This window comes from Phyllobates terribilis, unplaced genomic scaffold, assembly GCF_046119375.1.
Source record: "Phyllobates terribilis strain yellow unplaced genomic scaffold, ASM4611937v1 Scaffold_11__3_contigs__length_659146591, whole genome shotgun sequence".
NCBI classification, from domain to species: Eukaryota; Metazoa; Chordata; class Amphibia; order Anura; family Dendrobatidae; genus Phyllobates; species Phyllobates terribilis.
The window spans coordinates 38,314,467-38,332,381 of record NW_027362771.1 but is presented as its reverse complement, the minus strand read 5'-3'; the positions used below and the strand labels follow the sequence as shown (position 1 = coordinate 38,332,381).

General features: G+C 44.7%; 2 protein-coding genes across 2 annotated transcripts in view; both read right to left on the bottom strand.

Moving 5' to 3' along the window:
* Window positions 1–10,410, bottom strand: part of LOC141165533 (organic cation/carnitine transporter 2-like) — a 60,439-nt gene extending 50,029 nt beyond the window's left edge. Inside the window, exon 1 of the mRNA XM_073651206.1 lies at window positions 9,549–10,410. Within this exon, the coding sequence (XP_073507307.1) occupies window positions 9,549–9,941 (393 nt within the window). The 5' untranslated portion in view covers window positions 9,942–10,410. The remainder of the gene's footprint in view (window positions 1–9,548) is intronic.
* A 4,723-nt stretch (window positions 10,411–15,133) lies between these two features.
* On the bottom strand, window positions 15,134–17,693 carry LOC141164979 (uncharacterized). The gene is made up of 2 exons (XM_073650639.1): window positions 17,217–17,693; window positions 15,134–17,005 (listed from the first exon to the last, which is right to left on the bottom strand). Exon 2 carries the CDS (start codon window positions 16,995–16,997, stop codon window positions 15,372–15,374), a length of 1,626 nt encoding a protein of 541 aa, XP_073506740.1. The 5' UTR covers window positions 16,998–17,005; window positions 17,217–17,693; the 3' UTR covers window positions 15,134–15,371.
* Between the last annotated feature and the right edge of the window lie 222 nt (window positions 17,694–17,915).

The window sequence follows — 17,915 nt, the reverse complement described above, 5'->3', positions numbered from 1 at the left end:
GTCTTCTGCAGAATAAAGTCTCTTCTGTTAAAATTGCTTCTCTAGCACCTCACAAACAATTGGGGGTGCCAGGAGGGCGTTACGTCTGGAAAACCCTGCAGTATTGTATATATCCTGGTCATGATGACGGGTCATTCCTAATCTGGTCAAGTCACAAGAGTGGCCAATTGATGGCTCTTCGGCTACACATGGATTTCTGTAACTATAGGGAATTAGTTATACATTTTTTATTTTTGTAATGCTCTTCCATCAAGAATAATGTGGCACCCCAGGGGTCTGGTTACCACAGTAATAGAAATATTACGTCTGAGAGCAGGTGGGAGGTTTCTCTGGTCAGGAGCCCTAAGCATGCAACACCGCCCGCCCAGACCTGGGAGGGGAGGAATCTGCCCTTATAAACTGGGTCTGGGGCGGGATTAGGTCAGAAAGAGAGTCCAGACAGAGACGCAGTCTGGTCTGGAGGACAGCAGACACAGGGAAAGGAAGAACCAGGAGCTCTGTAGGAGCAGGAGTGAGAGCCAGGGGCTGGAAGCCAGATAGCTCGCCCTGGCTGGAGACACTAATACCGGACACAGAGTCCGAGGCTGTGGGGACATCCAGGTCCAGCAGCAGAATCCAACCGGCAGGGGATTCCAGGTCCTCTGGCCATAGAAGCCCGGAGGCACGGTCACAAGCAAGGGACCAGCACCGCTGTCGTGGAGCGGAGGCTAACAGAAGGCCCCAAGTCACCGGCCATACGGGTGAGCACCACACGGTATACTCAGGGACGTGGGCTACTTCTACCAGCATACAGCAAGGTAGCCAGAAAGAGTGCAGATAGACGGGGAGGCCTACAACTCCACCTGGCCAGGGGGAGATCCTGCTAGCTCTCAGACTGACCAGGCCCCCTTCTGCTAACCAGAACTCCCGGGAGGGTCTGCCTTATAACACAAGTAAAGACCCTGAACTGCACTGCAAGGACTCTGAGTTATTCCTGATGCGCTCGTGCACCATCACTCCCATCATTCACATTAACTGCCCTGAGGCTGTACTCCTCCCGTGAGGAGTCATCCCATTCTTAGCTGCACACATAACATCAGCCTCAGCGGTCTGCCTCGCAGCAGTGGTACTCCCTGACCGCAATCCACGGGTGGCGTAGTCGGAGTATCATCATACCAATAAGACTGCCACTGAATTGACCACCCTGGGCACGGACCGGGTCAGCGCCACGGAGACTACAACCCCCAGCGATCCGGCTCCGGGTATTCCCTGCACAACACAGGCCCAGGGGGCGAGTCAATAAGAGCAGAGACCAGGCACATTACCAACTTCTAATGAATACCTACTGTATATAAAGCTATACTTTATTTCATTACGTTTTCAAGCTGTAACGGATCAGTTTACTTAAAGAGTAGCTAAACTTTTATTTTTATTTTCTAACAATTTTGTCCAGCATGAAAAGTTATGAAATGTTGCAAATCACTTTATTAGGGCATTTGCTTCACTCCTGTTAAAATAAAAATACATGGCATCCAAACCCCTGCCATTCCCCAGTCTATTTGTCTACCTTCAGCTTCACCGATATCAGAACTTCACAGATATCAGAAAGTACTCATTTGGAGTACAGATGATAGCAGTGAAAGGGAGAGCTCAGAACCCGTGTCTCCCTGACTTCTGTAGAAGATCGTTTGGATAAGCACAACACTCAGGAGACAGGTGCTGACCCTTTCATTTCACTGCCATCATCAGTACTCCAAATGAGTAAATTCTGATGTCAATGCAGCTGAAGGCAAGCAAATTAGACTGGGGAAAGCAGGAGTTTACATACATTTTATTTTTATAGGAATTTTGCTTTTACAAAAACACATGCAGTCAACTGCTTGAAGTTTTGGACTGATGAAAACTACACTGTGTGGCCCCTGCCTAACTGGAGAAGGCAATTACTTTTAGGCCACGGCCCCACTATCAGTATTTGGTCAGTATTTTTTCTCAGGAGTGAGTATGTGGCACTCATACTAAAGATAGGCCATCAATATTAAAGTCCTGGCCAACCACTTTAACAAAAAAAAAATCTGCATTTTGTGATCACTTGGGTTATCTTTGTTCAGTAAGTTGATCTAAAACATTAAAGTGTCACAAGTTAGCAAACATAGAAGGATTGGGCAGGATGGGTAAAAGCTTTGTCATTGCACTTCCTCTCGCCTTTTCCTGCAGTGTGCAGCCCAAACCACAGACACATTTTCTACTATTTAAAAAGATAATTCTTTGATATTACAACATGATACCGCTTTATGGACGCTCCATGTGGCAGTACTGGATGTTTACTCCAGAGTTCTCTTCAAACGGTTATTTTCCACTGGTTTTTCTGGAGGATGTGAACTTTGCACACCGGGTTATGTGGGATTTTCTAAAACTTTCCACTGGAATGAATGGGAAAGTTATTTCAGTGTTATAAAAATAATCAGTTCATCAGTGTCACTGGAGATTGCTATATATACACATCAGCCATAACATTAAAACAGCTCTGGACCCATCAAGTCATGAACTCTGAAGACATCCAGCAAGGACCATTCTTAGCAATGTGGGCCACCATTGCTCTTCTGTGGGACTGGAGGAGACGGGCAAGTCTCCACTCTTCATGCACATCAATGTGCCGTGGACGCCCATTACCCTGCCGCCAGTTTACCGGTACTAGGTATGACATACACTGGCGACTCCTGCTATGTTGGAAATTATCTGACCATCTCAATTTGGCTCCTCGCTCAGATCCTAACGCTAGCTCCTTTCCCCCGCTTTTTGCTGCCCAATATACCCCATCCATTGACAGGTGGCATTGTCATGACATACTTAATATTATTCACTCCACGTCTTCACCTGTGCATCTTTCTTGTTAGGACAGATTAACAGCTTGTCCTATAAACTGTATAGATGGAACTAGCTGTGAAAACTAACACGTCCACTGACATGATCTTGGTGAATCTTCTAGTAGGAGCTGTGATCGCCGATCACCTGAGATCTAGGGAAATATGTCACAAAAGGATCCTCACTAATTCTGGCCTTACAATTTTACTGTGTGTGATTTTATTAGTCTTCTGTTCTTCATTTTCTCTATACCAGGCTACACAGGGATTACATGTGGGTCATTGCACCGTGCGGCTGTGAAATATTCATGTGATATCTCTGGAAATGTTCTTGCACAGATTTGCATGCCCTTGTGTGTCTGTGATTACAGATCACAAATAATCTGACATAAAAAGTTGTAGGTATATGTTTATGTACTCCTAGAAGAATATTATCAATCTCTGCTCCATTCACAGCCAGAGCCAAGGCGTTCGGGCACCCAGTGATCAAAAAATCCCTTATACTATGGATAGGGGATAACGTTCAAACTTGAGAACACCCCTTTACTGTGATCACTGTGGAGCCATGATTGTAAAGGGGTTATCTCAACTCCACAGGAAATATGATAAAATGTGGATTAGTGGTTTGGGTGGTCAAACAGCCAGCCATGCATAGACCAGGGCTCTGAAATGCCTGGATACAATACAATGGTAGCTGCGTATGCACTCCAGCCGACAAACCCCCAGCAGTCAGCAAGTTATCACCTATTGCCAAATTAGAAGAACTCCCTTAAAGACGTTGTCAATGATTAAAAAATAAAAAAGTCTCTTTTTCCAGGAACCAAGCCACTCATGGCAAGTCTGTTTATGGCATTACAGTTAACTCATCTTATTTAGCATCAGGAAGATGAGCTGCAACACCAACCATGGGCCACGGACAAATGGGGCACTACTTTGGGGAAAAAACACACCCTTTTACTAATTGTTATCATTAATAATGCATTTTTTAACAAGGTACATTCTAATGTACAATCTATGAGAGACTGATCCGATAACTGAGCAGGGTACTGGAGGGGACTCCCACCGTTACACATTGGAGGTTATATACTGTCTAGACATATTCTGTCTATGGGGCAACAGGAAACAATCACAAGGCGATTTTAGCAGAGTGATTGTACAAACCAAAATCACATAGCGGGATTTTCTTATGAAAACATCACTTGATCGGAGTATAATGAAAAGTTCCTCATTTTTCTGATATATTATGTGGTAAATCCTCAAAACACATTATGCAAGAAAACTGGCTTCTAAAAGTCACCCATTTTTACGCAAGAGGAAGATGCACAAAAATCTTTTGCCATTTTTACACCAAGTTTCCTGAAAAGTGGGTAAAGCTTAGCAAAGCACAGGGAAGCTATCAGGGCATTACTGCCCTTACTGTAGTATGGGGCCCGTTGAGCACAGGGGCCCAGACCCCCTCCATCTGCTCACTGGTCCCCAGCGAACTGAACTTGCGTCCTCAGACGCAGATTCACTTTACATCTATTGCCGTGCGGGAGCCTTCCCGAACAGCAATAGTTAACAGCTGCCAGCCAATCACAGGCCAGCAGCTGACGTCAGTGCGCACATCGCTTTCGTATGACATCAGTGCCGGCCTGTGACTGGCTGGTGTCCGCGCTTCAAATCAACGGAGCGTCGCCACTGGAACGGCGGCAAGGTAAGGAGGAACTTTTTTTTAAGACATGGGGGCAGAATGGAGAGCCATGTGGGCAGGATGAAGTCACATGGGGCCAGGATGGGAGAACACATGAGGACATATGGTGTCCAGAATGGAGTACATATGGGAGCAGGATGTGGGACATGCTTTGATGTATTTTATGTTTGAGGATACTCTTTTCAGTGGGGAGGGGGTCCTGTTACTGTGTAGGGCGACACTATGTCACTTTTTTTCTTCATCTGGTGTACTGTAGAAGTTAGGGAAAAATTGGGGAATTTGCTCTGGAAGTGGTGCTCTAGATAACTTATTTTCTGGAGACACGAGTTCCGACTGGAAGAAGTGATGGCGGTCTGTGTTGGATGAACAAGAAAAAAGAAGATGAAAGACATCAACTAGAGATGTCACCGGTGAGCCAGTGTACAGGTAATACAGGGATCACCAGTTACACTATACACAGGAGCCTGTGTATAGTATGTAGGGTATAGTGCCAGTTTACAGGTAACACACTGACACTATACCCTACATACTATACACAGGCTACTGTGTATAGTGTCACTGGTGATCCCTGTATTACCTGTACACTGACGTACAATACAGACCAAAAGTTTGGACACACCTTCTCATTTAAAGATTTTCTGTATTTTCATGACTATGAAAATTGTACATTCACACTGGAGGCATCAAAACTATGAATTAACACATGTGGAATTATATACTTAACAAAAAAGTGTGAAACAACTGAAAATATGTCTTATATTCTAGGTTCTTCAAAGTAGCCACCTTTTGCTTTGATGACTGCTTTGCACACTCTTGGCATTCTCTTGATGAGCTTCAAGAGGTAGTCACCGGAAATGGTCTTCCAACAATCTTGAAGGAGTTCCCAGAGATGCTTAGCACTTGTTGGCCCTTTTGCCTTCACTCTGCGGTCCAGTTCACCCCAAACCATCTCGATTGGGTTCAGGTCTGGTGACTGTGGAGGCCAGGTCATCTGGCGTAGCACCCCATCACTCTCCTTGGTCAAATAGCCCTTACACAGCCTGCAGGTGTGTTTGGGGTCATTGTCCTGTTGAAAAATAAATGATGGTCCAACTAAATGCAAACCGGATGGAATAGCATGCCGCTGCAAGATGCTGTGGTAGCCATGCTGGTTCAGTATGCCTTCAATTTTGAATAAATCCCCAACAGTGTCACCAGCAAAGCACCCCCACACCATCACACCTCCTCCTCCATGCTTAACGGTGGGAACCAGGCATGTAGAGTCCATCCGTTCACCTTTTCTGCGTTGCACAAAGACACGGTGGTTGGAACCAAAGATCTCAAATTTGGACTCATCAGACCAAAGCACAGATTTCCACTGGTCTAATGTCCATTCCTTGTGTTCTTTAGCCCAAACAAGTGTCTTCTGCTTGTTGCCTGTCCTTAGCAGTACTTTCCTAGCAGCTATTTTACCATGAAGGGCTGCTACACAAAGACTCCTCTTAACAGTTGTTGTAGAGATGTGTCTGCTGCTAGAACTCTGTGTGGCATTGACCTGGTCTCTAATCTGAGCTGCTGTTAACCTGCGATTTCTGAGGCTGGTGACTCGGATAAACTTATCCTCAGAAGCAGAGGTGACTCTTGGTCTTCCTTTCCTGGGGCGGTCTTCATGTGAGCCGGTTTCTTTGTAGTGCTTGGCGGTTTTTGCAACTGCACTTGGGGACACTTTCAAAGTCTTCCCAATTTTTCGCACTGACTGACATTCATTTCTTAAAGTAATGATGGCCACTCGTTTTTCTTTACTTAGCTGCTTTTTTCTTTCCATAATACAAATTCTAACAGTCTATTCCGTAGGACTATCAGTTGTATATCCACCAGACTTCTGCACAACACAACTGATGGTCCCAACCCCACTTATTAAACCTGACAGGGCACACCTGTGAAGTGAAAACCATTTTCGGTGACTACTTCTTGAAGCTCATCAAGAGAATGCCAAGAGTGTGCAAAGCAGTCATCAAAGCAAAAGGTGGCTACTTTGAAGAACCTAGAATATAAGACATATTTTCAGTTGTTTCATACTTTTTTGTTAAGTATATAATTCCACATGTATTAATTCATAGTTTTGATGCCTTCAGTGTGAATGTACAATTTTCAAAGTCAGGAAAATACAGAAAAATCTTTAAATGAGAAGGTGTGTCCAAACTTTTGGTCTGTACTGTGTATATAAATGATTGGCCCAGCCATGAAGCACCGAGCGCCTGTACTTGGTTTGAACAGTCATTATGTAGTGACAGTCCCATCATAGTGAATTTGGCAAACCTTATGCCAGCAGGCTACAAAACCGTGGCAGACACTTATCCTTGCGTCTGAACACAAAATTCTGTGTAATTTGCGTCACTTCCTTGTGGTAAATGAGTGCAGCAAATTTATCAGTATTTTATGCCATTATTTGAAGTCCAAACAAACATGATGAGAAGAGAGGGCATGGTTAACCTTTTAATAAGAACTACAATATATTTCTAAATGTATTCCTAAATAATAGTGCCAAAAAAAGTCGCATTTTCTAGACTAATCATAACTGCCTTCTAAAAAGACAAAGAAAAAATACATTCACATTGCAACATTAAGCTTTAACGAGCAGAAAAAGTCATTGTGCAGAATTCAACACTAAATGACATTTGCCACAGTCTTCTCCTGTTCTCAGCTATAATTGAGATGTGTACCTGTCATCAGATTCATACCGCCTGTATAACGGGCTACATGAAAGACTGGCTGTGTGACTAAGGCCACGTATGTTTTACTCTGACAAAAACATGCTTGCAGACCCCGGCCAGGGACTATGCTTCTTGGATCACTCATATGGCGTGGCCTGTGGCCGGCTTCTACCTGCCCCACCCCAGTTGACAGGTCTCTCCCTATGAGTTAACACAGGGAGAGACCCGTTAGTCAAAGCGGCAAAAAAGAAGAATTAGTCATCTGAAAAAAAGAGTCTGTTTCATCAAGGTGTTTTTAAAATCACAATTTTGGTGTATAATGTTGAAACGTTGCAAAATTTTTGTGAAACTTAAAGTTGCTCAAAAATGTTGTGATGTTTGGCGCTTATACGCCACTTCTGCAACTCTTAGAAAAAGGATAGCGCTTGGGTTGGAAAGGGCTTGACCAAGCGTGCCTGATTAATTCATAATTTACACTAAGGTGGTGTATATATCGCCAAAAATGGACTCCAGTCGTAACATTTCTGGCAGGTGAAAGATGCTCCAAATTCATTAATATGCCCCCGTTTCTTAATGCATCTTACAACAGCGCACAGCTCACGTAGGTGTACAAAATGCCAGTCTTGATAAATTATGGTCCCTGAATAGCTTTTCCAAGTATGTTCTTGACTGAAAACACCAAAGCATTTCAGAATAAAAGATCTTGCACCCAGTGTCTGATTTATGCTGCCAGTAGTTTGGGCAGACTGAATCTAACGACAAGTTTCCTTTAAAAGGTTGTGTTTTGTGTAATTTTTTCCTAATTTATCATTAAGGTGATAACTATGGAGTGGAAGAGTAGAAGTGAGTACATTAAAGCGTTGGCACAAATTATGTCCTTTTCTTTTTAGGTATGTGGGCGTCTGTGTTTTACCATTTCTAACATCCAAATGACTAAAGAACAAATCTGTGGAGGGCAGTGACTCCACTCGGCACATTGCAGGTGAGGTTCGGTAGCTTCAGTGCCAAGGTTTGTTGTCGATACTGAGCATAGCAGCTCAGCCGGTGTGTTTGCTGTTAGGTTCCAGTTATGCAGACAGGTAAGATTAGACGTCCATTGGCCATTCACAGTATTGTGTCTATTCTGTTCTTGTAAGAGCTATGTTAATTTAGTATCTGTACAGTTTAGAAAAAAAGTTGGGGCAGACTAGTGAATGATATCCAAAATATGTATATGGGTCTGAGGAGTTTTCTTGTATATGAAAGCTACCACCACTCCATGATTCCTAGAATCACAAGCCAACTTTAGTGCTGAGACGCCCTCCGATCCCCAGAATGGGGCTCTGACATGCCCAGTTGGAATCCATTTATTTTCTATGGGACCACAGTGGATGGCGGAGTACAGAACTCTGCTATCTCCGACAGTAAGATAGATAACAAATAGAGCGTGGGGCCATGTATGCACAGAGCTCCATTTCAGAGCCTCGTTCTCAGGATCACTGGGGTCCTAGTGGTTAAATAACTCCAGATGTGCAAGTATTACCTACTATCCATAGGATTGGTGATCTTTAAATGTTTGATATTAACCCTTGAGTCCACATCTGTGATTACGGTCAGTGATACTTTAAAGAGGTTAAATTAGCCAAAGCCAAGGAATGATATAAAATAACAAAAGAGTCCATACTCACTGGTTCTCTCACTATTAATTCAATGGCCGTGGTCTCTGCCAGGACTGAAAGTGGTGTTGGTCTCTTTTGTAGTAACTGGATTGAATATCTTTATTATTGAATTCCCTGACTTTGGCCATTTTTTAAAGTGGTACACACTGTACGTTACTCTAATAGGCCTGGTTCACACTGGCGTATTTCACAGTCAGACCACAATGCCCGAACTGATCACGGGTCCAAATTTATAGCCTCACAAGATATACAAGACTGTAAGTTCAGGTCGGGATACCTGTGGTGAGTCCAGGCATTGTGGTCTGTATACGGACTGTGAACCAGCCATACATTGTAGTAAACTTTCAGGACCACAGGTGGCACACACCTCGTTGCCCATCGCAGAGGTCTGGCCCACCTCAGCCCTAATGTTCACATGATGGCAGCTGGACGGACAATCGTTCAGTGCACGGCGATCAGCCCTGGCACCCGGGGTGTCTGGCTTAGCTGGGCACGATGTCATGGGGCATACATTGTGGGGTACTTATGACAATAGATTTAAACAGAAAACAAAAACTTTCTATTCACTGACAGCAAACACAGATGTCCCAAATGTCAGGGGTTCCATTCATATAAAGCCCGACCCCAATAGACAGACAGACAGACAGAGGGGCCGCTGACTGACCTCGGTGACCACCGTGCTGTGGTACAGCTCCCGGGCATACTGCCAGCCGTCCACACACTTCTCCCTCTGGATGGCGCTGACATTGACGTCCACCCCCGGGATCAGCCCCAGCGCTGAGTAGTTGGTCAGGGTGTCCAGCCTGTACCTCCAGCACCTGCTCTCCACCTGCTGCCCGTCCTTCTCCTCCAGGGGGATGCTCACATTCCTCCATGCCTGGCTCAGGTTGGCGCTGTCGGGCACCAGGCACCGGTGCTCAGGGATAGCGACCAAGAAGACAGCGGAGAGCCCGGTGAAGCCATTAGGGATGATGCTGGCGCTGAGCAGGAAGAAGATGGTCACCTGGAAGGGTCCCCAGTCCCCCAGGAAAGCGGTGGCTTCATCATAGTCGCGCATGGCTGGCGCTCCCGGGTGGAGGCGGGCGGCGCGGCGGAAGAGGAGGAGGATGAGCCCGGCGGTGGCGGCCGGTGCTGAGGACGGTTGTGTCTGCACTGGTCACCAGCACTTGTATACACCCGCCGGGCGGAGGAAGTGCGGGGCGGCCTGTGTGCGGTGACACCCATACAGGGTGACCCTGGCCAGTCCCAGGGCTGCCATTCCCCAACCTGCCGTGGAGTCCGCCCTCTACTCACCATAGAGGACACACGGTTACCGGGCACCTGGCATGTAACGTGCGCTCCAGGCTGAGCTCTCGGGACATGGCTGGGTGCCGCCATTCACCGGGAGGAGCCAGCAGGTGGCGGATAGTCATCCTATGTACAGAGCAGAGCCTCTCGTCAGGGGCAGCTTGGCATCTGCCCAGCCATACCCAGCCTCTGCCCTCCAATCATCTGCTCAGACATACCCAGCCTATGCCCTCCAACCATGTGACCAGCCTCTGCCCTCCAAGCATATACCCAGCCTCTGCCCTCCAATCATCTGCTCAGACATACCCAGCCTATGCCCTCCAACCATGTGACCAGCCTCTGCCCTCCAAGCATATACCCAGCCTCTGCCCTCCAATCATCTGCTCAGACATACCCAGCCTATGCCCTCCAACCATGTGCCCAGCCTCTGCCCACCAAACATGTGCCCAGCCATACCCAGCCTCTGCTCACCAAACATGTGCCCAGCCTCTGCCCACCAAACATGTGCCCAGCCATACCCAGCCTCTGCTCACCAAACATGTGCCCAGCCTCTGCCCTCCAACCATGTGACCAGCCTCTGCCCTCCAATCATCTGCTCAGACATACCCAGCCTATGCCCTCCAACCATGTGCCCAGCCTCTGCCCACCAAACATGTGCCCAGCCATACCCAGCCTCTGCTCACCAAACATGTGCCCAGCCTCTGCCCACCAAACATGTGCCCAGCCATACCCAGCCTCTGCTCACCAAACATGTGCCCAGCCTCTGCCTTCCAACCATGTGACCAGCCTCTGCCCTCCAAGCATATACCCAGCCTCTGCCCTCCAATCATCTGCTCAGACATACCCAGCCTATGCCCTCCAACCATGTGCCCAGCCTCTGCCTACCAAACATGTGCCCAGCCATACCCAGCCTCTGCTCACCAAACATGTGCCCAGCCATACCTTTGCCCTCCAAACATCTGCCCAGCCATACCCTTCCTCTGCCCTCCAAACATCTGCCCAGCCATACCCATCCTCTGCCCTCCAGACATCTGCCCAGCCATACACAGTCTCTACTCAGCCTCTACCCTCCAAACATCTGCCCAGCCATACCCAGTCTCTGCCCTTCAAACATCTGCCCAGACATACTCAGCCTCTGCCCTCCAAACATCAGCCCAGCCATACCCAGCCTCTGCCCTCCAAACGTATGCCCAGCCATACCAAGCCTCTACCCTCTAAACATCTGCCCAGCCTCAGCCCTCCAAACATCTGCCCAGCCATACCCAACCTCTGCCGACCAAACATATGCCCAGCCTTACCCTGCCTTTGCCCTACAAACATTTGCCAGCCGTACCCAGCCGCTGCCCACCAAACATCTGCCCAGCCTCTGCCCACCAAACGTGCTCAGCCATACCCAACCTCTGCCCTCCAAACATCTGTCCTGCCATACCCAGCCTCTGCCCAGCCATACCCAGCCTATGCCCTCCAAACATATGCCCAGCTATACCCAACCTCTGCCCTCCACACATCTGCCCAGCCATATCTAGCCTCTGCCCTCCAAACATATGCCCAGCCATGCCCAGCCTCTGCCCTCCAAACGTATGCCCAGCTCAGATAGGTACCAGGGCATCACCACGTTAAAGCAGATAAGATCTGTATCAGGGCCACAGAGAAGGACATTTCTAATGTGAAGGGGTCATAAAGAGAAACATCACTAGTGAAATAATATTTTATTTTGTGGGATGAACAAAAGGCAAGTACTAGCACTGTGTAGGGCACCAGGGCAGCAGTATCACACTTTTTTTTCTTTATCAGGCGCAGTGTAGAATTGGGGGGGCGGGGAGTGAAGAGTGTAACCTAGAAGCGATCAGCCATTCTACAGAAATCAGTCGTGGTTGGAAGAAGCTGTCTGCGCCGGATGAAGGAGAAAGAGAATTACCTCAATTGGAGATTGGACAGGTGATCACTGGATTTACCTGTACATTTACATTATATACACTGTTTTCCTAATTATTATGCAAATAATATTTTCTCAGATTTTCCCAAATTACCTATATGAATTGCAGTCATTGTAATTTTCCAGTCAAATAACTATTAGAGTACAATTGAAAGGTTTTTGTACAAACTGCCTATGATAACAGTATATTTTTAAAAAACTCAAAATGCATGTTCCAAATTATTATGCACAGCAGAGTTTTCAACCTTTTCATTTTAATAAAGAACAAAAAAAATGGTCATTTTTGAAATTATAAGCATTAGCAGGTTATTACAAACTGAAATCAAACAGTTTTCAACTCAAAACTTTATTCTAGGTGATGTTACATTTGCACATAGGACCCCTTGTTCGAAAGGAGCTTCTGAACTCTCTCGTCCATTGAATTTGTCAGGTTTTGGATGGTTTCTGCTTCAATTGTTTTGCATGAGGACAGAATACCCTCCCAGAGCTGTTGCTTAGATGTGAACTGCCTCCCGCCATCATAGACACTCTTTTTGATGATGCTCCAGAGGTTCTCAATGGGGTTGAGGTCAGGGGAGCATGGGTGCCACACCATAAGTTTGTCCCCTTTTATGCCCACAGCAGCCAGAGATGCAGATGTGTTATGTGCAGCATGAGACGGGGCATTATCATGCATGAAATGATCTCGATGGTCCAGATGGATGGAGTGGAGGATGGCTGGTTGATGGACACCCCATGCAAACACGGCTACGGCGCTAACAAGGAGGAGGTGGAGTAATGTTTTGGGCTGGAATCATGGGGAGAGAGATTGTCGGTCCTTTTAGGATCCCTGAAGGGGTACAGATGAACTCCATAATGTATGTTGAGTTTCTCAAACAGCACTTCCTTCCATGGTTCAAGAAGAAGAACCGTGCATTCCGCAGCAAGATCATTTTCATGCATGATAATGCCCCGTCTCATGCTGCACATAACACATCTGCATCTCTGGCTGCTATGGGCATAAAAGGGGACAAACTTATGGTGTGACCCCCCATGCTCCCCTGACCTCAACCCCATTGAGAACCTCTGGAGCATCATCAAAAGGAGTGTCTATGATGGCCGGAGGCTGTTCACATCTAAGCAACAGCTCTGGGAGGGTATTCTGTCCTCCTGCAAAACAATTGAAGCAGAAACCATGCAAAACCTGACAAATTCAATGGACGAGAGAGTTCAGAAGCTCCTTTCGAACAAGGGGTCCTATGTGCAAATGTAACATCACCTAGAATAAAGTTTTGAGTTGAAAACTGTTTGATTTCAGTATGTAATAACCTGCTAATGCTTATAATTTCAAAAATGACCATTTTTTTGTTCTTTATTAAAATGAAAAGGTTGAAAACTCTGCTGTGCATAATAATTTGGAACATGCATTTTGAGTGCAGTTTGAGTTTTTATTTTTTAAAAAATATACTGTTATCATGGGCAGTTTGTACAAAAACCTTTCAATTGTACTCTAATAGTTATTTGACTGGAAAATTACAATGACTGCAATTCATATAGGTAATTTGGGAAAATCTGAGAAAATATTATTTGCATAATAATTTGGAACACAGTGTACTATCTAAAGAGCTCCTGTGTACAATGCCACCGGAAATCTCTATATTGACTGTACACTATACCTTCTGCAGAGTTCTTGTGCATAATGACACTGGGGATCACGGTATTACTTGTACATAGTGGCGGACATTTACCGCTTGGGGCCGATGTGCAAGAAGTGTGTCTGAGCCTTTCTCTTTTTATGGCAACAAAGCTACAGATTATATACTGTGTGTGTGTATCTATACAGTATAGACCAAAAGTTTAGACACACCTTCTCATTTTAAAGATTTTTCTGTATTTTCCTGACTATGAAAATTGTACATTCACACTGAAGGCATCAAAACTATGAATTAACACATGTGGAATCAGGGTGGATTTGATTTAAATCTAACTGATTTAAATCACGATTTAAATCACTAGTCAGTAAGGCTTGATTTAAATCAGTGATTTAAATCAAAGTTTCTACCTAAACTAGTTCTTGCTACTTTAACATGCAAGTAGATGAAGATTTTTAGAATCACTTTTTATATTACTTTTTCTCCCCAGTTTAATGGGTTAATCATTCATATTTGGACACCACTGTTCTGTTGTACTTAGGAAGGAGAAACATAATCCTGACCTTAATAACAATTTAGGGTATGTGCACACGATGCAGAAATGCTCAGGATTTTTTCCTGAGCGTTTCTGCATCTCTCTGGCAGGAAAAAACGCATGCGGATTGTACATGCGGTTTCCTGCCAGGGACATGCGGAAATGAAGCGGTCTTCACTTTCATTTCCGCATGCGGGTTGACAAGCGCTTCCCAAGCGATTTTAGCATCACTTGGAAAGTGCTTGTCAACTTCACACTATATAAATCCATGCAACCGGCATGGATTTATATAGTGTGTGAATGTCAAAAAATAAAAAATAAATATATACTTTACCCTCTGATGGCCCCCGGTGTCCGGCTTCGCTCGGTCCCGGCTGCCGGCAGTGAAGACTTTAGGACCTTCCGACGTCAGCGTCACGTGACCCGTCACATGACTCTGACGTCAGCGAAGGTCCTTCTTCATTCAACCGCGAAGTGCGGGGAATCAAGCAGGAGTGCTGCGCGGGCCGTCAGAAGGTGAGAATATATATATTTTTTATTTTATTCTTTTTTTTTTAATGGTACCTGGGTCTGGATGAGACTCTCCTCTCCTCCACACCCGGGTACCATCCGCACATTAGACCGCATGAAAAGCGCATCAACATATACAGTGATGCGGATTCCATGCGGTCTAATGCAAGTCAATGGCGGCAAAAGAGCAGCGTTTCTGCAAAATTAATTGACATGCTGCGGATTTTTGACCGCAGCGTTTACGCTGCGGAAAAATCCGCATCATGGGCACAGCACATGCAGATTTCAATTGGGAAACATTGCTGCCCTTCTACCATGCGTTTTTCATGCGTTTCCGCGGCGTTTACGCAACTGCAAAAACGCCGCAGAAACGCATGAAAAACGCATCGTGTGAACTCAGCCTTAAATAGATTTATTCAACTGAAACAATAACAACATTACAGCATAAGTTATTTGCTTAAACAAACATCCATGTTTGTTAACTAATTTGGCTAAACAAAATATATATATATTTTAAGAAACTTAGACTGTCAGCCCAGCCGACACATGAAAAACTTAAATACTACTGTCCCTGCTGTCCTCTGTAGCTCACTCGTCGTCATCTTCATCATCATCTTCTTCTTTGTTCCTATTCATAATCTGGAAAAGAAAAACAAGCTTTCCTGCTTTATTGGGTCCCAACCGATTTCTCAATTTAGAATGAATGAGTCCAAAGGAAGAGAATATTCTTTCAACGCCTGCAGAAGAAGCTACTGCTGTTAAAAGTGAAATCATTACTTGAACAGTCTCTAAATCCAAGCGCTTAAGTGACTTCCACCAGTTTACTGGTGTGACCTTCCTTAAAATATCTTCAGCAAACATATATTTCTTGAATGGTTCCCCCTTAGCTCTGAAGTTTATTATAGTTGGCATTAAAGATGGATGATTGCTGGATACCCATGTCATAGCTAACTCCTCTTCCTCAGCACTTAGGTTTTGACCCTGATATTGGATATTGACAATATTTGCCAAAAAATGAGCTGGAGTCAGTGCTTGTCCCATTCGTTTGTTTACTGCTTGTAATTTAATTATGTCCATGTGTAGTTCTGTTTTTAAGTGTTCACTCAGTTCCTTCCAAATTTCAACAGCATCCGCAATAAAACAGCTATTTTTCTGTATTTTGTTTAAAGCTTGAGAGATGGGTTTCAGGAAGCTCAGCATATGTTCAACATTTCTCTTAAGCCCAATGTTGAGGATTTTGGCCGTGACAGTGCCATCTATTTTATCTCGATTTTCTTCACAAAGTGTCATCAGAATAGGCCAGTTTTTGATATACTGCTCAAAACAGTCCACCACAGAGTTCCATCTAACATCTTGTGGGCGCGTTAGCTTGGTTCCACCCATCCTTTTCAGAGCTGCTGCAGCAAAATGATTATTATGGAAGTATTTAGCAATTTCAACAACATTAGCCTTTATTTCTGGAACACTTAAGTCTTTGGCTAAGAGGTGCAGCAAATGAGCACTGCAACCATATGTTATTAGCAGCTTTGTATTCCCTCCCTGCTCTTCTAAATTTCTTCTCATCTTGGATACGTTTGCAGCATTGTCAGTGACCAAACTGCGTACTAGACATTTGAATTTTTGTTCACATGTTGTTATAGCTTTTACTGCCACTTCTCGTAAGTATTCTGCTGTGTGTGCATTTCCTGACGTATAAGTTGTTTGTGCAAGGAAGACTTTACCTTCTTCTGTTGTTATGCAAGCACATACAATAGGATCATTGTGGACATTACTCCACCCATCAATACTTAGGTTAACAATTTTACCCTCCAGAGCTGTTGCACATTGCTCCATTTCTCTGTCATACACTTGATCCAGCAGTTTCCCTGCAACATCAGCTCTGCTGGGTGGACTGTATCCTGGTCTCAGTGACTGAACCATATTAATGAAATGTGGGTTCTCAGTCAGACGGAAAGAAGAGTTCGTTGCATAAATAAACTGGGCAATTTTTTCATCAATCAACTCTTTTTCTAATCTGCTAGTTCTTATTACAAACCTATCTATGGTGGTTCCCGGAGGTAAAGGTTTTTTCTTCCTTTTGGGTGATGGTGATATGTGGCTGTGGGTGTCTGATGATGATGCTGCTGCTAATGAAGCACTATCCTGGATGGATAACTCTGAAACTGTAGAACAGGATGATGGTGATCTTGGAGGTGGATAGTTTCCAGAATCCATGAATTCCCCTAAACAAAAAAAGTCAATGCTGTTATTTTATTGTTTATACAATTTCTGCTTATTGTACACAACACATCACTGCCCCTGCCCCAAAAGGAATATTTGTTTTTCTTCATAACTGTACCAAATGACAGTAACATGCAGTAATAATAAGAAATATAATTTTTCTCACACATGACAGTTCAGTCTTTAGAAATAAGATTCAATAAAAATGTTTACCAACAGATCCTGCCTATTCAGAAGTGTTTCTTTGGTCATCTTCATCACCGCACTTCTCAGGATGTTGCCTCATTCGCGCCACCAGGCCTTGCATCTCTTTGTTGCATCGTTGGCATTTTGCACGCATGCCTGCCTTACCGATAGGCGAACGAGCTTCATTAAAATATTCCCAAACTGGGTCTCTTTTACGGCCTGCTGCCATTATAAGGAAAGAATGTAATAAACCTCAGATCGTACACACAAACAGATCCAGACTTGTCTGTCTGTGGCTATGCTGCAGTATTGTGCTCAAAGTTTCACTTTCATTTTCTTGTCTGCTTGCCCTTCCTCCTCCTCACACTTAGATTCACATTCTTCTTGTGTTGTGCAGATCTATTCCACTCCAAACAATCAGAAACATATTGTCTAACTTCTTGGACTTGGCACTGAAAGGGTTGATTCTGTATTCATAGGTTTGTAGAACAATAGGATTAAGGTCTTTTTCTCAACTCTGTTCATGTTGTAACATTTTTGCCGTGAAGAAGAGGCTGGGACCTCTGCGGAGTCGAATTCAGTTTTGAGAACTGCGTAAGTAAAGCGAGCGTCTGTGATAATATAGGAGAGAAACTGCCCACTAATCCTACAGAAACCTCTGGAAGAGCATGGCATTGTGAATGTTACACATATATAGCCTTTATTCTACTGAGTTAAACAACTCAG

What these genes read in the sequence shown, in the direction of transcription:
- LOC141164979 (XM_073650639.1), bottom strand. Translation starts at nt 16,997, where the DNA reads ATGGATTCTGGAAACTATCCACCTCCAAGATCACCATCATCCTGTTCT.